The 17,912-nt window shown below is 40.4% G+C and overlaps 2 protein-coding genes and 1 pseudogene across 2 annotated transcripts; all 3 read right to left on the bottom strand.

The window, feature by feature from the left end:
* Nucleotides 1-289: 289 nt before the first annotated feature.
* Nucleotides 290-1,224, bottom strand: LOC102395347 (annotated as a pseudogene).
* A 10,784-nt stretch (nucleotides 1,225-12,008) lies between these two features.
* Nucleotides 12,009-13,492, bottom strand: LOC102395683 (nucleolar protein of 40 kDa-like). The gene is made up of 2 exons (XM_044929072.2): nucleotides 12,800-13,492; nucleotides 12,009-12,108 (listed from the first exon to the last, which is right to left on the bottom strand). The coding sequence occupies exons 1-2, from the start codon at nucleotides 13,378-13,380 to the stop codon at nucleotides 12,009-12,011; spliced, it is 681 nt and encodes a 226-aa protein (XP_044785007.2). The 5' UTR covers nucleotides 13,381-13,492.
* A 1,624-nt stretch (nucleotides 13,493-15,116) lies between these two features.
* Nucleotides 15,117-16,860, bottom strand: LOC102396009 (olfactory receptor 4D9-like). The gene has a single exon (XM_006068084.4). The coding sequence runs from the start codon at nucleotides 16,732-16,734 to the stop codon at nucleotides 15,799-15,801; it is 936 nt and encodes a 311-aa protein (XP_006068146.4). The 5' UTR covers nucleotides 16,735-16,860; the 3' UTR covers nucleotides 15,117-15,798.
* Nucleotides 16,861-17,912: the final 1,052 nt, after the last annotated feature.

Below are 17,912 nucleotides of genomic sequence, written 5' to 3' on the forward strand. Positions count from 1 at the left end.
GACCTTGCAGTGCTATCCTTCACCATTTCTCGGAACCCCACTTCCATTACAGTTCACATTTGTGCCTGGCTTGCTGTCAACTGCACTCCAGGGATATGTTCTTCTGTGTATCTGGATTCCTGCTGATGTTCCTGTTCGATACTGATGTGCTGGGTCACTGGTCCCTTGTATCTGTGCATCCTGGTATAGTGAATTGTCTATGTATGGTTGAGCCCCAGTATATGACAGCTAATATTTAAAAAATATCTCAGTTGTATACTTGCATCTTGGTCCACTGCCTATAAGGAGACTATCCCTTTTCAAACTGCATGAATCTTCTGCTTAGTCTTTTCATGGCTGCCTTCATCTCCTGGTTCCTCAGGGTGTAGATCATGGGGTTCAGGACAGGAATGATGACAGTGAGGTTGATGGAGACAGCCCTGTCCATGGGGAGGGCGGAGAAGGGCCGGGCGTAGACATAGATGCAGGCACGAAGTGCAGGGTGACCACCGTGATGTGGGCGGTGCAGGTGGAGATGGCTTTCCCCCTGCCCTCCCTGGCCTGAGACCTTATTAGTAATAATATGACCATGTACGATACAAGGAGGAAGACGAACCACAGGGTAGAGATCAAGCCATTGTTGGAAATCATCAGGAGCTCAAGGGCAAAGGTGTCAGTGCAGGCGAGTGTGAGGACCTGGGGGACGTCGCAGTAGAAAGTGTCCAGCACATTAGGTCCACAGAAGGGGAGTGGGAGCAACAGGGAGATCTGCATGATGGAGTGGACGAAGCCCCCCGCCCAGGAGGCCACTATCAACCCAATGCACCGCCCCCGACTCATGACGGTCACGTAGTGCTGGGGCTTAGTGATGGCCACGTACCGATCCAGTGCCATCAGCGACAAAGAAAATGCATCCACCCCTCCAATAAGATGGAAGAAAAACATCTGGGTGAAGCAGCCATTGAAGGAGATGGCCTTTCTCTGGACCAGAAGGTCTGCCAGGACCTTGGGGGCTGTGATGGAGGAAAAGCAGATGTCGGCAACAGATAAATTCCGGAGCAAAAAGTACATGGGGGTGTGAAGGCAAGAGTCCCGGGTCACCGTGACCATGATGAGGAGGTTTCCCAGCAGAGTGGTGACGTACACCAAAAGGAGGAAGAGAAATAAGACCAAGCTCAGTTCTTGATTCTGGGTCAGGCCAAGGAAAATAAATTCTTTCACCCTGGTGCCGTTTCCCAGCTCCATGGACTCATCCTCTTTCTGTCTGTATTCTGAAGTCTACTTCATATGGCAGTGCTCACGTATTCATTTTGTTTTCTTCTATGAAGGCAATTCAGGTATTCCTCAGGTTGCTGCAGTGTTTGCAATGCGTTGAATTGTCCAAATTTTTAAGATTGCAATCCATTTGGTGACTCAATCAAATTATCATATGAGAAATCATTCAGTTAATTGTTTTCCCATAAAACTATTTTTGAAAAGAAAAAGCATTTGTGTTAAGTAGGGACTTTTAATTTACATCTAATTTCATTTAATATGCTTTTGTTTTAAAATATTATCATTTTTAATTTCACACCAATTAATTTTTCATTAGATGTTCTCTTTTTTATTTGTATCATGTTTTTCTTTACTTTTTAAAAAGCTTTTTATTTTATATTGGCATATAGCCAGTTAACAACATTGTGGTCATTTCAGTTGGACAGCAAAGGGACTTGCCCAATACATACACATGTGTCCACTCTCCCCTAAACGCACCTCCCGTCTAGGGTCCCAGGTAACTCAATTCCTGTGCTACACGGTAGGGCTTTGTTGGTTATCCATTTTAAATACAGCAGAGTGTACATGCCCATCCCAAACTCCCCAACTATCTCTTCCTGCCCTTCTTCCCCTCTGGCAATCATAAGTTCATTCTCCACTGGTGTCAGGAGCTTTCTGAAGCATTTTTCATATTCAAACCATATCTTTGTTAAAAGAGAAGACATAGTTCTAGGCATTGTGAACCGATAGTCTACAAGTTTAACATGCTTTTAGTAAATGTTCTGTTGTGCTTAGTAGCTCAGTCGTGACTGTCTCTTTGCGACCCCATGGACTGTGTAGCCCACCAGGCCCCTCTGTCCATGAGGATTCCCCAGGCAAGAATACTGGAGTGGGGTGCCATGCCCTCCTCCAGGGGATCTTCCTGACCGAGGGATTGAACCCAGGTCTCCCGCATTGCAGGCAGATACTTTACCAATCTGTCACTGGGGAATTCCCTAAATATTCTGTTGACGTGCTAAAAAAAGAGATATCACCTGTTTCTGATTACAGTGTTGCTGTGTATGAGTCAGTTTCCTTTGACTAGGCTGTTTTATACAGAATTTCTTAGAACTACAGTTTACTATTTTGTGTAGGTAACTTGTCACTGTGATTATACTGATGAGACAATTTACCTAATAAGTGTTTGAAAATATTTTATATTTGCTGTTGGAGAACAGACTGAAACGATGTTCAGTTGCTCAGTTGTGTCTGACTCTTTGTGACCGCATGAACTGCAATACTCCAGGCTGAAACAATGTGTAAATCGAAACCTCCAAGGATGTTTTAATATTTCTTATTGTGGTCAAAACACAAACATGAGAGCTACCCTCTCATCAAAAGTTTCACATGCAGACTTAGTTATTGTTAACTGTGGCCACAGTCGTGCGCAGCAAATCTCCGGAACATGTTCATCTTGTATAACTGACGTGATTCTTGTTTGAATCTGAGGGAGACAATAAGGACAGCGGCCCCGTTCTGAGACGTAGTCTAGACTGTATCGGGCAAGCTCTCCATTGCCTCTCTCCTTCTGTGGGTCAAGGATAAAGAGCTGGGGGTCACAGTGGGGAGAGACACTGGTATCATTAGAATGATATATATTAAATACACACACACACATATATATAGACATACTAATTTTGTATAACAAAAGTGTTTGATAAAGTCTGTTTGAAGATAAGCTGTTGGCAGAATGGGGCTCTGAAAATCACAGCGAATGGATCACATTTCTGGATTCCTCTTAACATAACACCCTTCTTTCCAATGGTTAACACCCACCTTTGCTGTCACTGAGATGACCATCTTAGCTCTGAAATATTTCATAGAACTGAGAAGTATAAACATCTAACTATTTTTACAAAGTCAGTAATGACATCTGAATTTCTCTGTGTATAATCTTTAACCTCAGCTAGAAGTTAAATGTCTTTACCTAATTCCTTTGATCCTGAAACTCCAAGTCTGAAGTGTGTGCCATTGGGTCAAGTGCAGAACAAAAAGCTGGTGACATTATCTTGAAAATTTTGTTTCTGAAGGTAAAGCCCTTTGGAGACTAAATATCTTAGTGTCTCTTCTCCCCTTTCAGGAGCGAAAGGGCAGATTCAAAGGCTCACATCTTCAGGTTCTGTCAGTGTGTCTTACGCACAGCTCCCTTGACGTCTGGCCTCATAGAAGAACTGGGGACGGAATATTACTGGACAAGGAAGGGAAGTCAGGTGCCTGAGCACGCCCTTGGTGATGAATTTTCAGTGGGAGCTATTAAAAGTCACCAAGATGCACACACAAACATACACACATTTTAATTGGTGTCCAGATTATTTAGAGGCAGCTGGTGAAATCTGTGCCTTTGTCCACAGCTCAATCAGAACTTTGTTAACACACGACACTGACTGTTTCCGAGAGACCTGAAGGTCCAGTTGCTGGGGTGTTAGGCTCAGAGGACACCACAGACAGTGAGTTTTAATTCCACTGCCAAAAGCTAGAAAAAGAAAACTGGACCTCAAATCCTTTGCTGTTCGTCTGGTCTCGGAGTCTGCACAGGGTGCTCGCAGTCTCATGGGTCTCCTCACAGAGAGAAACGCGACTGAGGTGATGTTTGGGGACCACACGGCGTTCTTGTTTTCAATAGTGCACCCACGCGGACTCTGTTTCCACACAGCAAGATAAGGACGTTAGTAACGTTGTCCACACAATTATAGTAATTTAATATCAATTCAATTCATCAAACGGTTTCATTTCATATAGAATGTGCTTTATTTCTAGAATGCTGATGGCTTTGAATATACCTGCTTTCGATTTTGTTTTAGTATATTAAACTAGTCTACATGATAAAAACTCTATGTATACTTGTTGTGTGTTTGAGATGAGTATTTTTCCCACCTTTGTAGAAATATAATTGACTTATGCCCTGGTGGCTCAGTCAGTAAATAATAATAATAATAATAATATATATGTATTATCTATGCATATATAAAAATATATATGTACATATAATATATATGTATATATTATATGTACATATGAAAAAATTCATATATACACATTACATATATATTATAATCATATAATTATATTATATTATATATAATACTATATTAATACATACATATAATATTACATATAATAAATAATAATTAATAGACATCCTGGAATGTGAAGTCAAGTGGGCCTTAGAAAGCATCACTACGAGCAAAGCTAGTGGAGGTGATAGAATTCCAGTTGAGCTATTCCAAATCCTGAAAGATGATGCCATGAAAGTGCTGCACTCAATATGCCAGCAAATTTGGAAAACTCAGCAGTGGCCACAGGACTGGAAATGGTCAGTTTTCATTCCAATCCCAAAGAAAGGCAATACCAAAGAATGCTCAAACTACCGCACAATTGCACTCATCTCACACACTAGTAAAGTAATGCTCAAAATTCTCCAAGCCAGGCTTCAGCAATATGTGAACCGTGAACTTCCTGATGTTCAAGCTGGTTTTAGAAAAGGCAGAGGAACCAGAGATCAAATTGCCAACATCTTCTGGATCATGGAAAAAGCAAGAGAGTTCCAGAAAAGCATCTATTTCTGCTTTATTGACTATGCTAAAGCCTTTGACTGTGTGGATCACAATAAACTGTGGAAAATTCTGAAAGAGATGGGAATACCAGACCACCTGACCTGCCTCTTGAGAAATTTGTATGCAGGTCAGGAAGCAATAGTTAGAACTGGCCATGGAACAACAGACCGGTTGCAAATAGGAAAAGGAGTACATCAAGGCTGTATATTGTCACTCTGTTTATTTAACTTATATGCAGAGTACATCATGAGAAACGCTGGACTGGAAGAAAAACAAGCTGGAATCAAGATTGCCGGGAGAAATATCAATAACCTCAGATATGTAGATGACACCACCCTTATGGCAGAAAGTGAAGAGGAACTAAAAAGCCTCCTGATGAAGGTAAAAATGGAGAGTGAAAAAGTTGGCTTAAAGCTCAACATTCAGAAAACGAAGATCATGGCATCTGGTCCCATCACTTCATGGGAAATAGATGGGGACACAGTGGAAACAGTGTCAGACTTTATTTTTCTGGGCTCCAAAATCACTGCAGATGGTGACTGCAGCCATGAAATTAAAAGACGCTTACTCCTTGGAAGGAAAGTTATGACCAACCTAGACAGCATATTCAAAAGCAGAGACATTACTTTGCCAACAAAGGTCCGTCTAGTCAAGGCTATGGTTTTTCCTGTGGTCATGTATGGATGGGAGAGTTGAACTGTGAAGAAGGCTGAGCACCGAAGAATTGATGCTTTTGAACTGTGGTGTTGGAGAAGACTCTTGAGAGTCCCTTGGACTACAAGGGGATCCAACCAGTCCATCCTGAAGGAGATCAGCCCTGGGATTCCTTTGGAAGGAATGATGCTAAAGCTGAAACTCCAGTACTTTGGCCACCTCATGTGAAGAGTTGACTCATTGGAAAAGACTCTGATGCTGGGAGGGACTGGGGGCAAGAGGAGAAGGGGACGACAGAGGATGAGATGGCTGGATGGCATCACTGACTCGATGGACATGAGTCTGAGTGAACTCCGGAAGTTGGTGATGGACAGGGAGGCCTGGCGTGCTGCGATTCATGGGGTCACAAAGAGTCGGACACGACTGAGCGACTGATCTGATCTGATCTGATAATATATATTATAATTTATGATAATAATATAATATATTATATATTGTCTATATTGTAATATATAATAAGGTATTATACAATAAAATATATAATAGTATATACTGTTATATAATTATACTATATTATATACTATATTATTATAAGATAATAATAATAATATAATATATAAATATAAATAATATAATATATAATATACTGTAATTATATAACATATACTATTATATAATAATAAAATAATATGATAATTATATATATTTAATTATAATATAATATAATATATTATATGTATAATATATTATATTATATATAAATATAAATATATAATTATATAAATATGTTTAAATGCATATTTAGTATATATTTATATTTATTTATATTATATATATTATATATATTTACCCACATCTTTATCCATTCATTCACTGATGGACACTTAGATTGTTTTTATATCTTGGGCATTATGAATAAGCTACAATGACCATGGGAGTTCTTATACTTCTAGACCCTGATTTCATTTCCTTTGGATATATACCCAGAGGTGGAATTGCTAGATCATTTGTAGTTCTCCTTCAATTTCTTGAAAAACCTCTATATTGTTTTTCCAAGTGGCTGTACCGATTTATATCCCCAGGAAGAGTGCACAAGGATTTCCTCTTCTCCATGTCCTTGCTGACACTTACCTCATGTCTTTTTGACTCTAGCTATTCTAATAGAGGGCCTCCCTGGTGGCTCAGTGGTAAGGAATCTGCCTGTAACCCAGAGACCTGGGTTTGACCCCTCGGTTGGGAAGATCCCCTGGAGAAGGAAATGGCAACCTACTCCAGATGTTGAGTAATATCTCATTGTGAGTTTGATTTGCATTTCTCTGATGTTTTGCGATGTTGAGCACCTTGTCATATACCTGTTGACATTTGTATGTCTTGTTTGGAAAAAGATCTATTCAGTTCCTTTGCCTGTTTTAAAATTGAAAAATTTTTTCCTGCTATTGAGTAGTATGAGTTCTTTATACATTTTGTATGTTAACCCCTTACCTGATATATGATTTATAAATATCTTCTCCCATTCTTTAGGTTGTTTTTTCATTTGTTGATTATGTATTTTGTTTTGCAGATACTTTTTAGTTTTTTTCCCCATGGAAATGCATTTTATTGTAATTATAGCACGTGTACATGTCAATCCCAAATTCCCAATCTGTCCCCTCTCTGGACTCTTCCCCCACTAGTAATCATGTTTGTTCTCTAAATCTGTGAATCTGATTTTGTTTTGTAAATAAGTTCATTTGTATAATTTTTTTTAAAGATTCTATGTATCAGTGATATCATATGATATTTGTCTTTATCTGATTTACTTCACTTAGTTTGATAATATCCAGGTTTATCTATGTTGCTGCAAATGGCATTTCATTATTTTTAATGGCTAATTAATATTCCATTATATATATGTATGACGTCTTCTTTATTCATCTGTCGATGGACATTAGGTTGAGAAGCTTTTAATTTGATGCAGCCCCATTTGTTAATTTTTGCTTTGTTACTTGTGTTTTTGGCGTCAGACTCAAAAAATCATTGCCAAGACCAAGTCAAGGAGCTTTCCCTCCATTTTCCTTCTAGGAGTTTTGTGGTATCAGGTCTTATACTTAAATATTTAATCCATGCAAGTGAATTTTTGTGAGTGATGTAAGATATGGGCCCAATTTTGATATTATGCATGTGGTTATCCAGTTTTCCCAGCAACATTGATTGAACCGAGTATCCTTTCCCCATTGTATATTCTTGGCTTCCCCCCACCTCCGGACCCATAAATTAAATGATTGCAATTGTATGGATTTATTTCTGGGTTCTTGATTCTGTTCCATTGGTCTCTATGTCTATTTTTCTGCTAGTATTATGCTGTTTTGATTACTATAGCTTTATAGTACAGTTTCAAATGATAAGTGTGATGCCTCTAGCTTTTTTCTTTCTTAGGATTGCTTTGACTATGGAGTCTTTTGTGGTAGCACACAAATTTAAGGATTGCTTTTCTATTTTTGTGAAAATTGCTTTTGGAATTTTGATGGGGATTACATGGAATCTGTAGCTACCTTTGAGTAGAATGTAAGTTTTGTAATAATAATTCTCCCAGTCCATTAGCATGGATTATCTTTCCATTTATTGGTATTTTATTCAATTTCTTTAATCAATATTTTATAGTTTTCAGTGAACAGATATTTCATCTCTTTGGTTAAATTTATTCCTAAGTATTTTACTCTTTTGATGCAGTTATAAATTCAGTAGTTTTCTTAATTTTTCTGATAGACTGTTGTTAGTGTATAAAAGTGATGCTCGTTTTGTATTTTGTGATTTATACTTTTGTGACTATATGTGACTCTATTCCTCAAGTATTCTAGGATGATGTGTTATGAATCTGAGAATTTGTATTTTTCATCAGTCATGGAAATTTCCCTGTTATATCCCATAAAATAGTGACCCTTCCTATTATTTTTTCATTCCTATTATTTTTTTCATTCTGGAACTCATGTCAGATATATTATTTATTAGATTTGTTCATCTTTCCTACATATCTTACCCATCCTTCTTGTGTATTCTATCTCATATGTGTCCCATTTCAGGGAGTTATTCAGTTCATATTCAGCTTTCATTTCTAGAAGTTTTATTTTATTCTGTTTACAAATTTCCTTTTCTCTTTTATTATCTTTTTTCTTGCTCATTTAAAAACTTTAATTTTTGTTTTTAGCTTTGAGTTTACTTTGCGTTCTGTATCTGATTACTTCCGTATTCAAAGACCTTGAGGATCACATTGTGCTCTGGTCGTTCTGTTTATTTGACTGTGTTGGTTTTGTCGTGGCCTGCTGACTCTTGGCTGCTCACAGGCTCAACTGCCCTGCAGCACGTGGGATCTTGGTTCCCTGACCAGGGATTGAACCCTTCTCTCCTGCATCGGAAGACAGATTCTGAACCACTGGACCACCAGGGAAGTCCTTGGTTGTTTCTTGTGATTCTTGCTAATAATGACTTGTTTCTGCATGTATTTAAAATTTTGTTCTATGAATTTGTGCTCAAGCTATTTATGTGGAAATCTTCAAAGGCTTAGGTTTAGTGTGCATTCCTTCAGATAGGGAAATATTTGTTTCTTTCAGGCATCACAAGGCATTATTAACCCTGCATTGCTGTTAATTCTTCCTTTTGGTGTTTCCTATTTCATAGGCAGTGTAAACTTCAATCTGAGACTTGTGTCAGGGTTTTGAAGTCTCAGAAGAGATGATTCTTTTTCCACACGAAGTTCAGGTTGAGGCAAATGAGTTTCACTGTAATCTCTGCTGGTGGGATGATTTTTTATGCAGCTTACCCTTCCACTTGTGGAGGAGTATTCAATTCTCTGGTTTTCTGCTTTATATTTATTTTTTGTCCTGAGCCTTTCCCTTTTCTTCTTGTGAATTCTGATATGCACGTAAGTGGATGTTTGCAAGAAGCAATGAGTGTGCATGTTTAAATCAGGACTTTGTTTCATGATATGTGCTCTTTTGTTTTGCCTAAAATAGCTCTGATTACTTTTTCTCTATGGATATTGATGGTGTATTGGAAAACAATGGTGCATGTAATTTGATTTTATGTGTTACCATTGAGTTGAATTCTCTTGTTATTTTCGATAATATTTCAGTGAATTCCTTACAGAAGTTGTGGTGTAGCATCTTAATATCTGAGAATAATAACTCCCCCCCCGCAATTTTCCCACATTTTTATGCTTTGTCATTTTTCTTGTGTTTTTGAGTTGTAAATGAATTGAAGTGCAATAATTAATATTAGTGTTGATGGCAGGTATTATCCTCTATTAAGGACAGTAATAAAAACTGTTTTAATATTTAGTCATTAAGTATAATATTTGGACCTGCTTGGGTTGGAAAAACTGGACTGGTAGATTTCCTAGTGATCACTGGGGTCTTCTGTGCAATTTAGATGGAATATTGTGAACTGCTTTTCAAATATGAGTTTTAAACATTCTGAGCAATTTTGTTCTGTGTTCTTGCAAGCATAATTTCTGCCTGTCTGGAAAGGTAGTTTAATATGGATCAGTTATCATACTGGATCTTCGTAATAGAAGAAAACACTATGATTTTATCTTGTGGATTGTGTCCTCAGATTTCAGAACTAAATCTTAATGTCTATCTAAACTAAAGCACACCTGTGTTCGGAACGTGAGGCCTCTTAATGAAAGGTCATGACAGCCGCCAGGGCTTGTAGTGGTGCTCCACGGCTGCTGGCTGGGGTGCAAGAAGGCCCACTTTGCCTGTGGACTGGCCTTTATATTAGATTTATTTTTAAAATCAGGTACCCAAATAGTTGATATTTTCAATAAGCCTTCAAAAAAAAAAAAAAAAAAAAGAGGTTACTGAATCCATGGGGTTGGATCTTTTAATAATATTTCATAAACCCAGATAATCTTAATCTGGTAGTTATCTTCCTTCAGGCTTTTTGTCAGTTAACAGTTTTTGTGGCTCAGATGGTAAAGAATCTAACTGCAATGCAGAAGACCTGGGTTTGATTCCCGGGTGGGGAAGATCCCCTGGAGATGGGACTGACTAACCCACTTGCTTAGAGAATTTCAAGGACAGAGAATTCCAAGGACAGTTCCAAGGAGCCTGGTGGCCTACGGTCTATGGGACCCCAAGAGTGAGCACACACATAATACTTGCTACATAGTTCCTGTTAATATTCTTTATTGAGGTGGTCACTTTTTTTTTTTTTTCAATTCCTGGCTTCTTAAGTATGTTTTGCTTTCCAGTGATGTGGGCTGATTTATGATGAATATTTTCTGAGCCACTGAAATAATTGCACCTTTTCATATGCAGTGAATTATATTAATATTTCTTTTTGAAACTGGAATAAATTCTACTTGACCTTGCTGTTATTACATAATGCATTGCTGTGGAACTTGCTAATATTTTACAAGAATTTTACATCTATCTCTAAAGATGTGATTGGTGTGTTTACCTACATTAGATATATGATATAATTAGATCAATTAGATGCTATTATATAGTTTGTCAATAGGGTTGCTGCTAAGTCGCTTCAGTCGTGGCCGACTCTGTGCGACCCCATAGACGGCAGCCCACCAGGCTCCCCCATCCCTGGGATTCTCCAGGCAAGAACACTGGAGTGAGTTGCCATTTCCTTCTCCAATGCATGAGAGTGAAAAGTGAAAGTGAAGTTGCTCAGTTGTGTCCGACTCTTAGCGACCCCATGGACTGCAGCCTACCAGGCTCCTCCGTCCATGGGATTTTCCAGGCAAGAGTACTGGAGTGGGGTGCCATTGCCTTCTCTGGTCAATAGGGTTATGGTATCCTTATAGACTGTATTAAGAAGTGCTCTAAAATTTAAAATAAAGCTGGAATTACCGGATCCTTGAATATTTATTGGAAATCATCCACAAAGTTATTTGGATCTAAAATTTTTTCAAAAGATCTGTCTTTGGCAATTTTTTCAGTTCATCTATAATTATTGATTTGCTAAGGTGTTTTCTCTTTTAGCCCATTTTTTATTAACTATATTTTCTATGGAAATTATATGGTCTTTTCCATCCTGTAAATGTTCAGTGCTTTGAGTCTTCTTTTGTTTAGTAGGCTACAAGTTCATAGCATGTATTTATTTGTTCCACCAAAGAAGTGTGACTTTTTTTTTTTTTTTTTTCACTTAGTACCAGGAATTTAAGCAGAAACCTGAAATGGAAGCAGTTGACTCACGCTGTAGTAAATACAAAGTAAAGCAATGATTTCGGCTTGAGCTGTCTGGCTCAGTGGTCTGCGGGAATGTCACAAACAAGCTGAATCACTGCAAACAATATTTTTCTGGCTGTGACCCCTGGCTGTCACTTCTAACACAGCAGAATCATGTTGGGGGAATGGAGAAAGTCAGCACCACTTCTTACCGTGTTCTCCCTCATACTGCCAGTCTCCCTCTGCCCATGTGCTGGATGTCACAGAGACCATCCACCAATCAGGCCAGGGTAGGTAGGACAATAGGTAGGGGCCACTCACTCTGTTCAACTACAGCCAGACTCACCCCACAGCAGTTCCTGTGGCTCTAGCCTGGACTCCGGTACAGGAATCTGGCTCTGGCAGTGGCAGCTGGAGAGGGTAATACGACCTCCTGCTGAATGAAGGTGGGTGAATGAATGGGAGAGCTGCAGGGGTCACTTGCAAAGGGCCCAGGAGTGATAAGGGAACAACTCATTCAGGCAGATGCTTTTGATACCTAGCTTCCAGACTTGCCTGTGGCACAAGGGGACGCCATCTCCCATGGGAGAGAAGAGGGTGGGAGGCCATATTCTCACTACGGAGTCTTTCCAGGAGCCAGGGCTTCAAAGCACAGGCTCCGGATTCCTTCTCTCAAGCACCCTCTCTACGCTCCGATCTCACTCCTTGTGCTTCTTCTTCTTTGCTGCCTTGCTGTCCTTTGATGTGTGCCTTGCCCTCTTGCCTGTATCACTCTCAGAGTCTGAGCTGTCAGAGTCAGATGACTTCCTGTCTCTATGTTTCTTTTTTTTTTTTTTTTACCATTCAACAAAGACTATTTATTTTAGTAGTTGGGAGGGGAGCAGATAGTTTTGGTGATGAGTTTTATTATTATATAATCACAATGTGTGGCAGTTGTTTCTTTTTTTTTTTTTTACATTTTCTTCAGTATATTTTATTTTTATTTATTTTTTTAATTAATTTATTTATTTTTTTAAATTTTATTTTATTTTTAAACTTAACATAACTGTATTAGATTTGCCAAATATCAAAATGAATCCGCCACAGGTATACATGTGTTCCCCATCCTGAACCCTCCTCCCTCCTCCCTCCCCATTCCATCCCTCTGGGTTACTATGTTTCTTTTTCTTCTTTTCTTTCTTTCTTTTTCTAGAAGAATTTCTCGTGGTGTCAGGCTTTTCAAACTCTGCTGACTTTGGCTCTTCTTTCTCCTCTTCCTCATCAGGTATCAGAGAATACTTGGCCCCACCTGGTTGCATGAAACAATCCTTTGCAAAGTGGCCTTTACAGCCACACTTCTTGCAGGTGGCGTTCAGGACAGCCTCGAGGGTGATCCTCTGCCCAGTGTAATCCTGGAAGGATGACCTCCGCCTCTCTTCCTGCTCAATGATAACATTGTTGGGATCAAGGTCCTTCGCAGTCCCTTGGTTGACAACCTTCATGGAGAGGGATACTTTTATCCTATCATTTTTCATCTCTCGGCCAATAAGTTTCACCCACATTTTGTCGCCAACATCTACTATCTCAGAGGGCTTATCCACGCGACAGGATGATATGTGAGTTGGATGGACCAGACCTTGCTTCCAACAGCCTGGGATTTTGATAAAGGCTCCATAGTCTGTGACCATAGCAACCTCTCCTTGGAAAATAGTGTAGAGAGCAGGCAAGTTCTCCATGGTCTCGGATCTTCCTGAATTCATCCTTAATGCTCTATGGTTCCTCCATTTCTCTTCTGCTAAAGCTAATTGAAGTGTTTCGTTGTCAGCTTCTGGTCTTCCCCTCGCAGCATTGCGCGGAACACCAAAACCCAGAAGTGTAACCCTTGAATGTGCCTGGGTCTTTGGGGAATAATAGGATCTTTCTTAGAAGGGAATATCTTATTAGGTTTCCATAAGATAAGAGAAATATTTTCCTTACTTCCACAGTGAAGAACTATAGTACCAGTATCTTTGGTCCCTAAAGTGAGGAAACACTGGAGTTTCAAAATTTATTTTAATACTAAGAAACAAATATAAATAATATATAAACATAATGCCCATAATAATAAATGTGTTATGAAGCGAAGTGAAATGCAGTCGCTCAGTCGTGTCCAACTCTTTGCGACCCCATGGACTATAGCCTATCAGGCTTCTCCGTCCATGGGATTTTCCAGGCAAGAATACCGGAGTGGGTTGCCATTTCCTTCTCCAGGGGATCTTCCCTATCCAGGGTTCGAACCCAGGTCTCCCGCATTGTGGGCAGACGCTTTATCCTCTAAGCTACCAGGGAAGCATAAATACTGGGGAAAGGTTTAATAAATGTGTTATAGGTGGTCAGAATTTGGTTAGAAACAGTCTGTTTTGTACTACTGAATTAATGGCAGTTTTTTGTGCTCCTAAAACATAGGATTGGCAAAATAAAACTTGTTTGCTTTATATCTGTCTCTCTTTGGGAAAGTGTATGTGTGTGTGTATGTGCGTGCATGAGACAGGGACTGATTATTTTGTATTTTTGAATACTGAGTTTGTTAAATTCTAAGATGAATCTTTTCTTTCCTTCACATTTAAATGTCCCTGAAATTAAGATGCATCTTAAAATCAATGAGTGTGTGTAATATGGTAGCTCTTCTTTTTTACTACCTAGCTGTTATTAGAGTGGCAAATGTATTTTACAGTGGATGACATTTTCAATTAAAATATGGTAAGTATAGTTGCTATAGAAAATACTTGAAGTTCCATCTGTGTCTCATTTCATGAAGTAGAAACAATTCACTTGGTATGACATAGGAGAAACAGTGTAATCTATAATACATGCACTGTATGATCTTTCTAGACTTTAAGAAATTAGAAATTGGAAAACCTACCTGGCCCTAGTAAATTAAAATAAAGGGATGTGGTCCTGTATAAAGCTTAGAGTGCAAGATCATAGTACACTCTGATTCAATCATTTCCTTTTCCTTTGACTTCCATGAAGGAGCATCTGTTCAAGCAGTAAAGTCAATGTTACTTTATTTTTTAATTTTTTTTGGCTGCGTCATAGGACATGTGGGATCAGATTCCCAACCAGGGATCACACCTATGCCCCCTGTCAAACCTGTGCAGTGGAAGTGAGGATTCTCAACCACTGGACCACCAGGGAAGTCCCGGAAGAAGTAATGCCATCTTTAAATACTAAAAAACCAAGATTAAGTAGAATTTGGCATCAAATTCTTACATACATTCATTTAATCCCTTTCCAAGTATTTGAAACACTTATTTAAAGCTTTTATGGGTCAGACACTATTTTAGACCCCGAGAATATAAAGGAGAATTAGATGTACTAATTTGAAGTTTTATGGAATTTTTAAAACACTGCAATAAGGGAAATGGTAAACAGGTACACATAGGAAAAATAAAAGCATTTATTGGCTTGGATATGAATTTTTCTTTTTTCAACCAAACTGGCTTATGCCCGAGGCAGTGTTGTGGGCAGTAGGGCAGGCGGTCCCACTGGCTGCACTTACATGTAGCCACTTCACCAAATCAGATGGTGTGAGTCCCAGGTCATGTCTAAGTCTGACAAAGTCACAGAGAGTGGCAGGCAATGGAGATCCTTCAAAACTAAAACCCTTTACGTGTAACAGATGGTTGTGGGGGGCTGTGCCAGTATATTTTATAGATGAGCTGATTGAAAGAGTAGGCCCAAAGTTGCTGATAGAACAGAAATGATAGAGAAGAATGTCCCCAGACAGAGTTTGGTACCTAGCATATGCTTAGGAAATAGTCATAGGGAACTATCGTTGCATTGGGACCCAGAAGCTGTATCCCTGCTTTGTTGAGACAGAGGCCCCGGTGGCCTACTGCCTACCTGGATGTCAGAGTGCTGTCTTTCACCCTTTGACTGGACACCCATTTCTAGTACAGTCCGTATCTGTGCCTGGCTTGTTGTCAATTACTCTTCAAGAACTAGGTTCTTTCCCGTAACTTCCTGCTGGCGTTCTTTTCCGATACAGGTGTTCCAGGTCGCTGGTCCTTTGTACCTGTGCCATCCTGGTCTAGTTAATTGTCTATGTACAGTTGAGCCCCTGAATATGACAGCTAATATTTTAAGAAAATATTTCAATTATATACTTACATCTTGATCCACAATCTATAAGGAGACTATCCCCTTTCAGAAAGCATGAATCTCCTCTTCAGTCTCCTCATGGCTGCCTTCATCTCCTGGTTCCTCAGGGTGTAGATCAGGGGGTTCAGGACAGGAATGATGACAGTGAAGGTGATGGAGACAGCCCTGTCCATGGGGAGGGCGGAGAAGGGCCGGGCGTAGACGTAGATGCAGGGCACAAAGTGCAGGGTGACCACCGTGATGTGGGCGGTGCAGGTGGAGATGGCTTTCCTCCTGCCCTCCCCAGAGTGGGACCTCAGCATCGTCAGGATGACTGTGTAGGACACAAGAAGCAGGACAAACCACAGGGTGGTGACCAGGCCATTGTTGGAAATCATCAGGAGCTCAAGGACAGCAGTGTCTGTGCAGGCGAGTGTGAGGACCTGGGGGACGTCGCAGTAGAAACCGTCCACAACGTTGGGTCCGCAGAAGGGGAGGGGGAGCAACAGGGAGATCTGCACGATGGAGTGGACGAAGCCCCCAGCCCAGGAGGCCACTATCAACCCAATGCACCGCCCCCGACTCATGACGGTCACGTAGTGCAGGGGCTTGGAGATGGCCACGTAGCGGTCAAAGGCCATGACTGAGAGAGAGAAGATGTCTGCGCCCCCGAGGAGGTGGAAAAAGAACATCTGTGTGAGGCAGCCACGGAAGGAGATGGTCTTTCTCTCCGAAAGAAGGTCCACTAGGACTTTGGGGGCGGTGATGGAGGAGAAGCAGATGTCCAAGACGGAGAGGTTGCGGAGCAGGAAGTACATGGGGGTCTGGAGGCGAGACTCACAGCTCACAGTGACCATGATGGCAACATTTGCAAACACAGTTGTTACATAAACTATAGATAAAAGGAAAAATAGGAGTGCACTCAGCTCTTGAGATTGGGTAAGTCCACAGAAGATAAATTCCGACACCCTGGTGTGATTTTTCAAGGCCATTGGATGACATTTATTCCTCCAGGTACAGCTTTGATGGAGAGGAGAATGGCAACCCACTCCAGTATTCTTGCCTGGAGAATCCCATGGACAGAGGAACCTGGCGGGCTACAGTCCTTGGGGTCACAATGAGTTGAATGCGACTGAGTGACTAACACACACGTACAGCTTTGAAGGAAATAATGACATTACTGAGAAAATTAAATCAAGCAAAGTTTTACCTCTTATGCAGAAATTGGACATACATAATGAAAAAAGACCATATGTCTTGGACTTTCCTGGTGGCAGAGAGGATAGGAATCCATCTGCCAATGCAGGGCACATGAGTTCGATCCCTGTTCCTGGAAGATTCCACATGCCACAAAGCAACTGAGCCGATGGGCCGCAACTACTGAACCCCATGCGCCTAGAGCCTGTGCTCTCCGAGGAGAGAAACCCTCTGCAACTAGACAGCCCACAGGCAATAATGAAGACCCAGTGCAGTCAGAAATAAAGAAAGAAAGTAATCAGCAGTATGCACACATCAAAAGAGTAAATTAAAAAATCACATATCTTATTCTACATGAACTTGCTCTGTTACCTGGAAAAATCACTCGGTTCTACTTGCTTCAGCTCCCCGACTAGTACAGGTGGTAGGCTTGCTTCCCTCCTGTCTTCAGTGGGGAGTCTTTGGGTTCTGTTCAAGTTGATTCTAGAAGTTTCTGAGGAAAGGAACTTAAGGAAGGTTTCGTATAAGCAGTTGTGGATTCCCTGTATCTTCATGAGTCGGAGCCACAACTATCGAGCCTGTGTGCTAGAGCCTGGGAACTGCAACCAATGAGCCCACGTGCTACTGAGGCTTGAGCACCCTGGAGCCCCTGCTCCACGCCAGGAGAAGCCACGCCCTGCAGCCAAGAGTAGTCCCCGCCCACCGCAACTACAGACATGCCTGCACAGCAACGAAGCCGGCACAGCCAAAAATAAAAATCAGTTAAAAAAATTGAGAATAGTTAACTCAGCCTTTGAGAAAAAAGCCATCCTCAGCTTTAGCTGAGTTATCTGAAACCACCATAGACATAGGTGGTCCCTATGCCCAGGGATGCCCAGCTGAGATGCCTCACGCTTGGTTTGTGTTGAAACCAGCTTTCAGAGCCTTGAGAAATTATGTGGATAAATAAAAAACATACGTTGCCTCTCATTTG

Source organism: Bubalus bubalis, chromosome 16 (assembly GCF_019923935.1).
Source record: "Bubalus bubalis isolate 160015118507 breed Murrah chromosome 16, NDDB_SH_1, whole genome shotgun sequence".
Lineage (NCBI taxonomy): Eukaryota > Metazoa > Chordata > Mammalia > Artiodactyla > Bovidae > Bubalus > Bubalus bubalis.

Excerpts from the sequence above, each read along its gene's own strand:
- LOC102396009 (XM_006068084.4), bottom strand. The coding sequence starts at position 16,734 with ATGGCCTTGAAAAATCACACCAGGGTGTCGGAATTTATCTTCTGTGGA.
- LOC102395683 (XM_044929072.2), bottom strand. The coding sequence starts at position 13,380 with ATGAATTCAGGAAGATCCGAGACCATGGAGAACTTGCCTGCTCTCTAC. Across the intron at positions 12,109-12,799 it reads AAAGAAAAGAAGAAAAAGAA|CTCTCCCATTCATTCACCCA; the intron begins ACATAGTAACCC and ends TGACCCCTGCAG.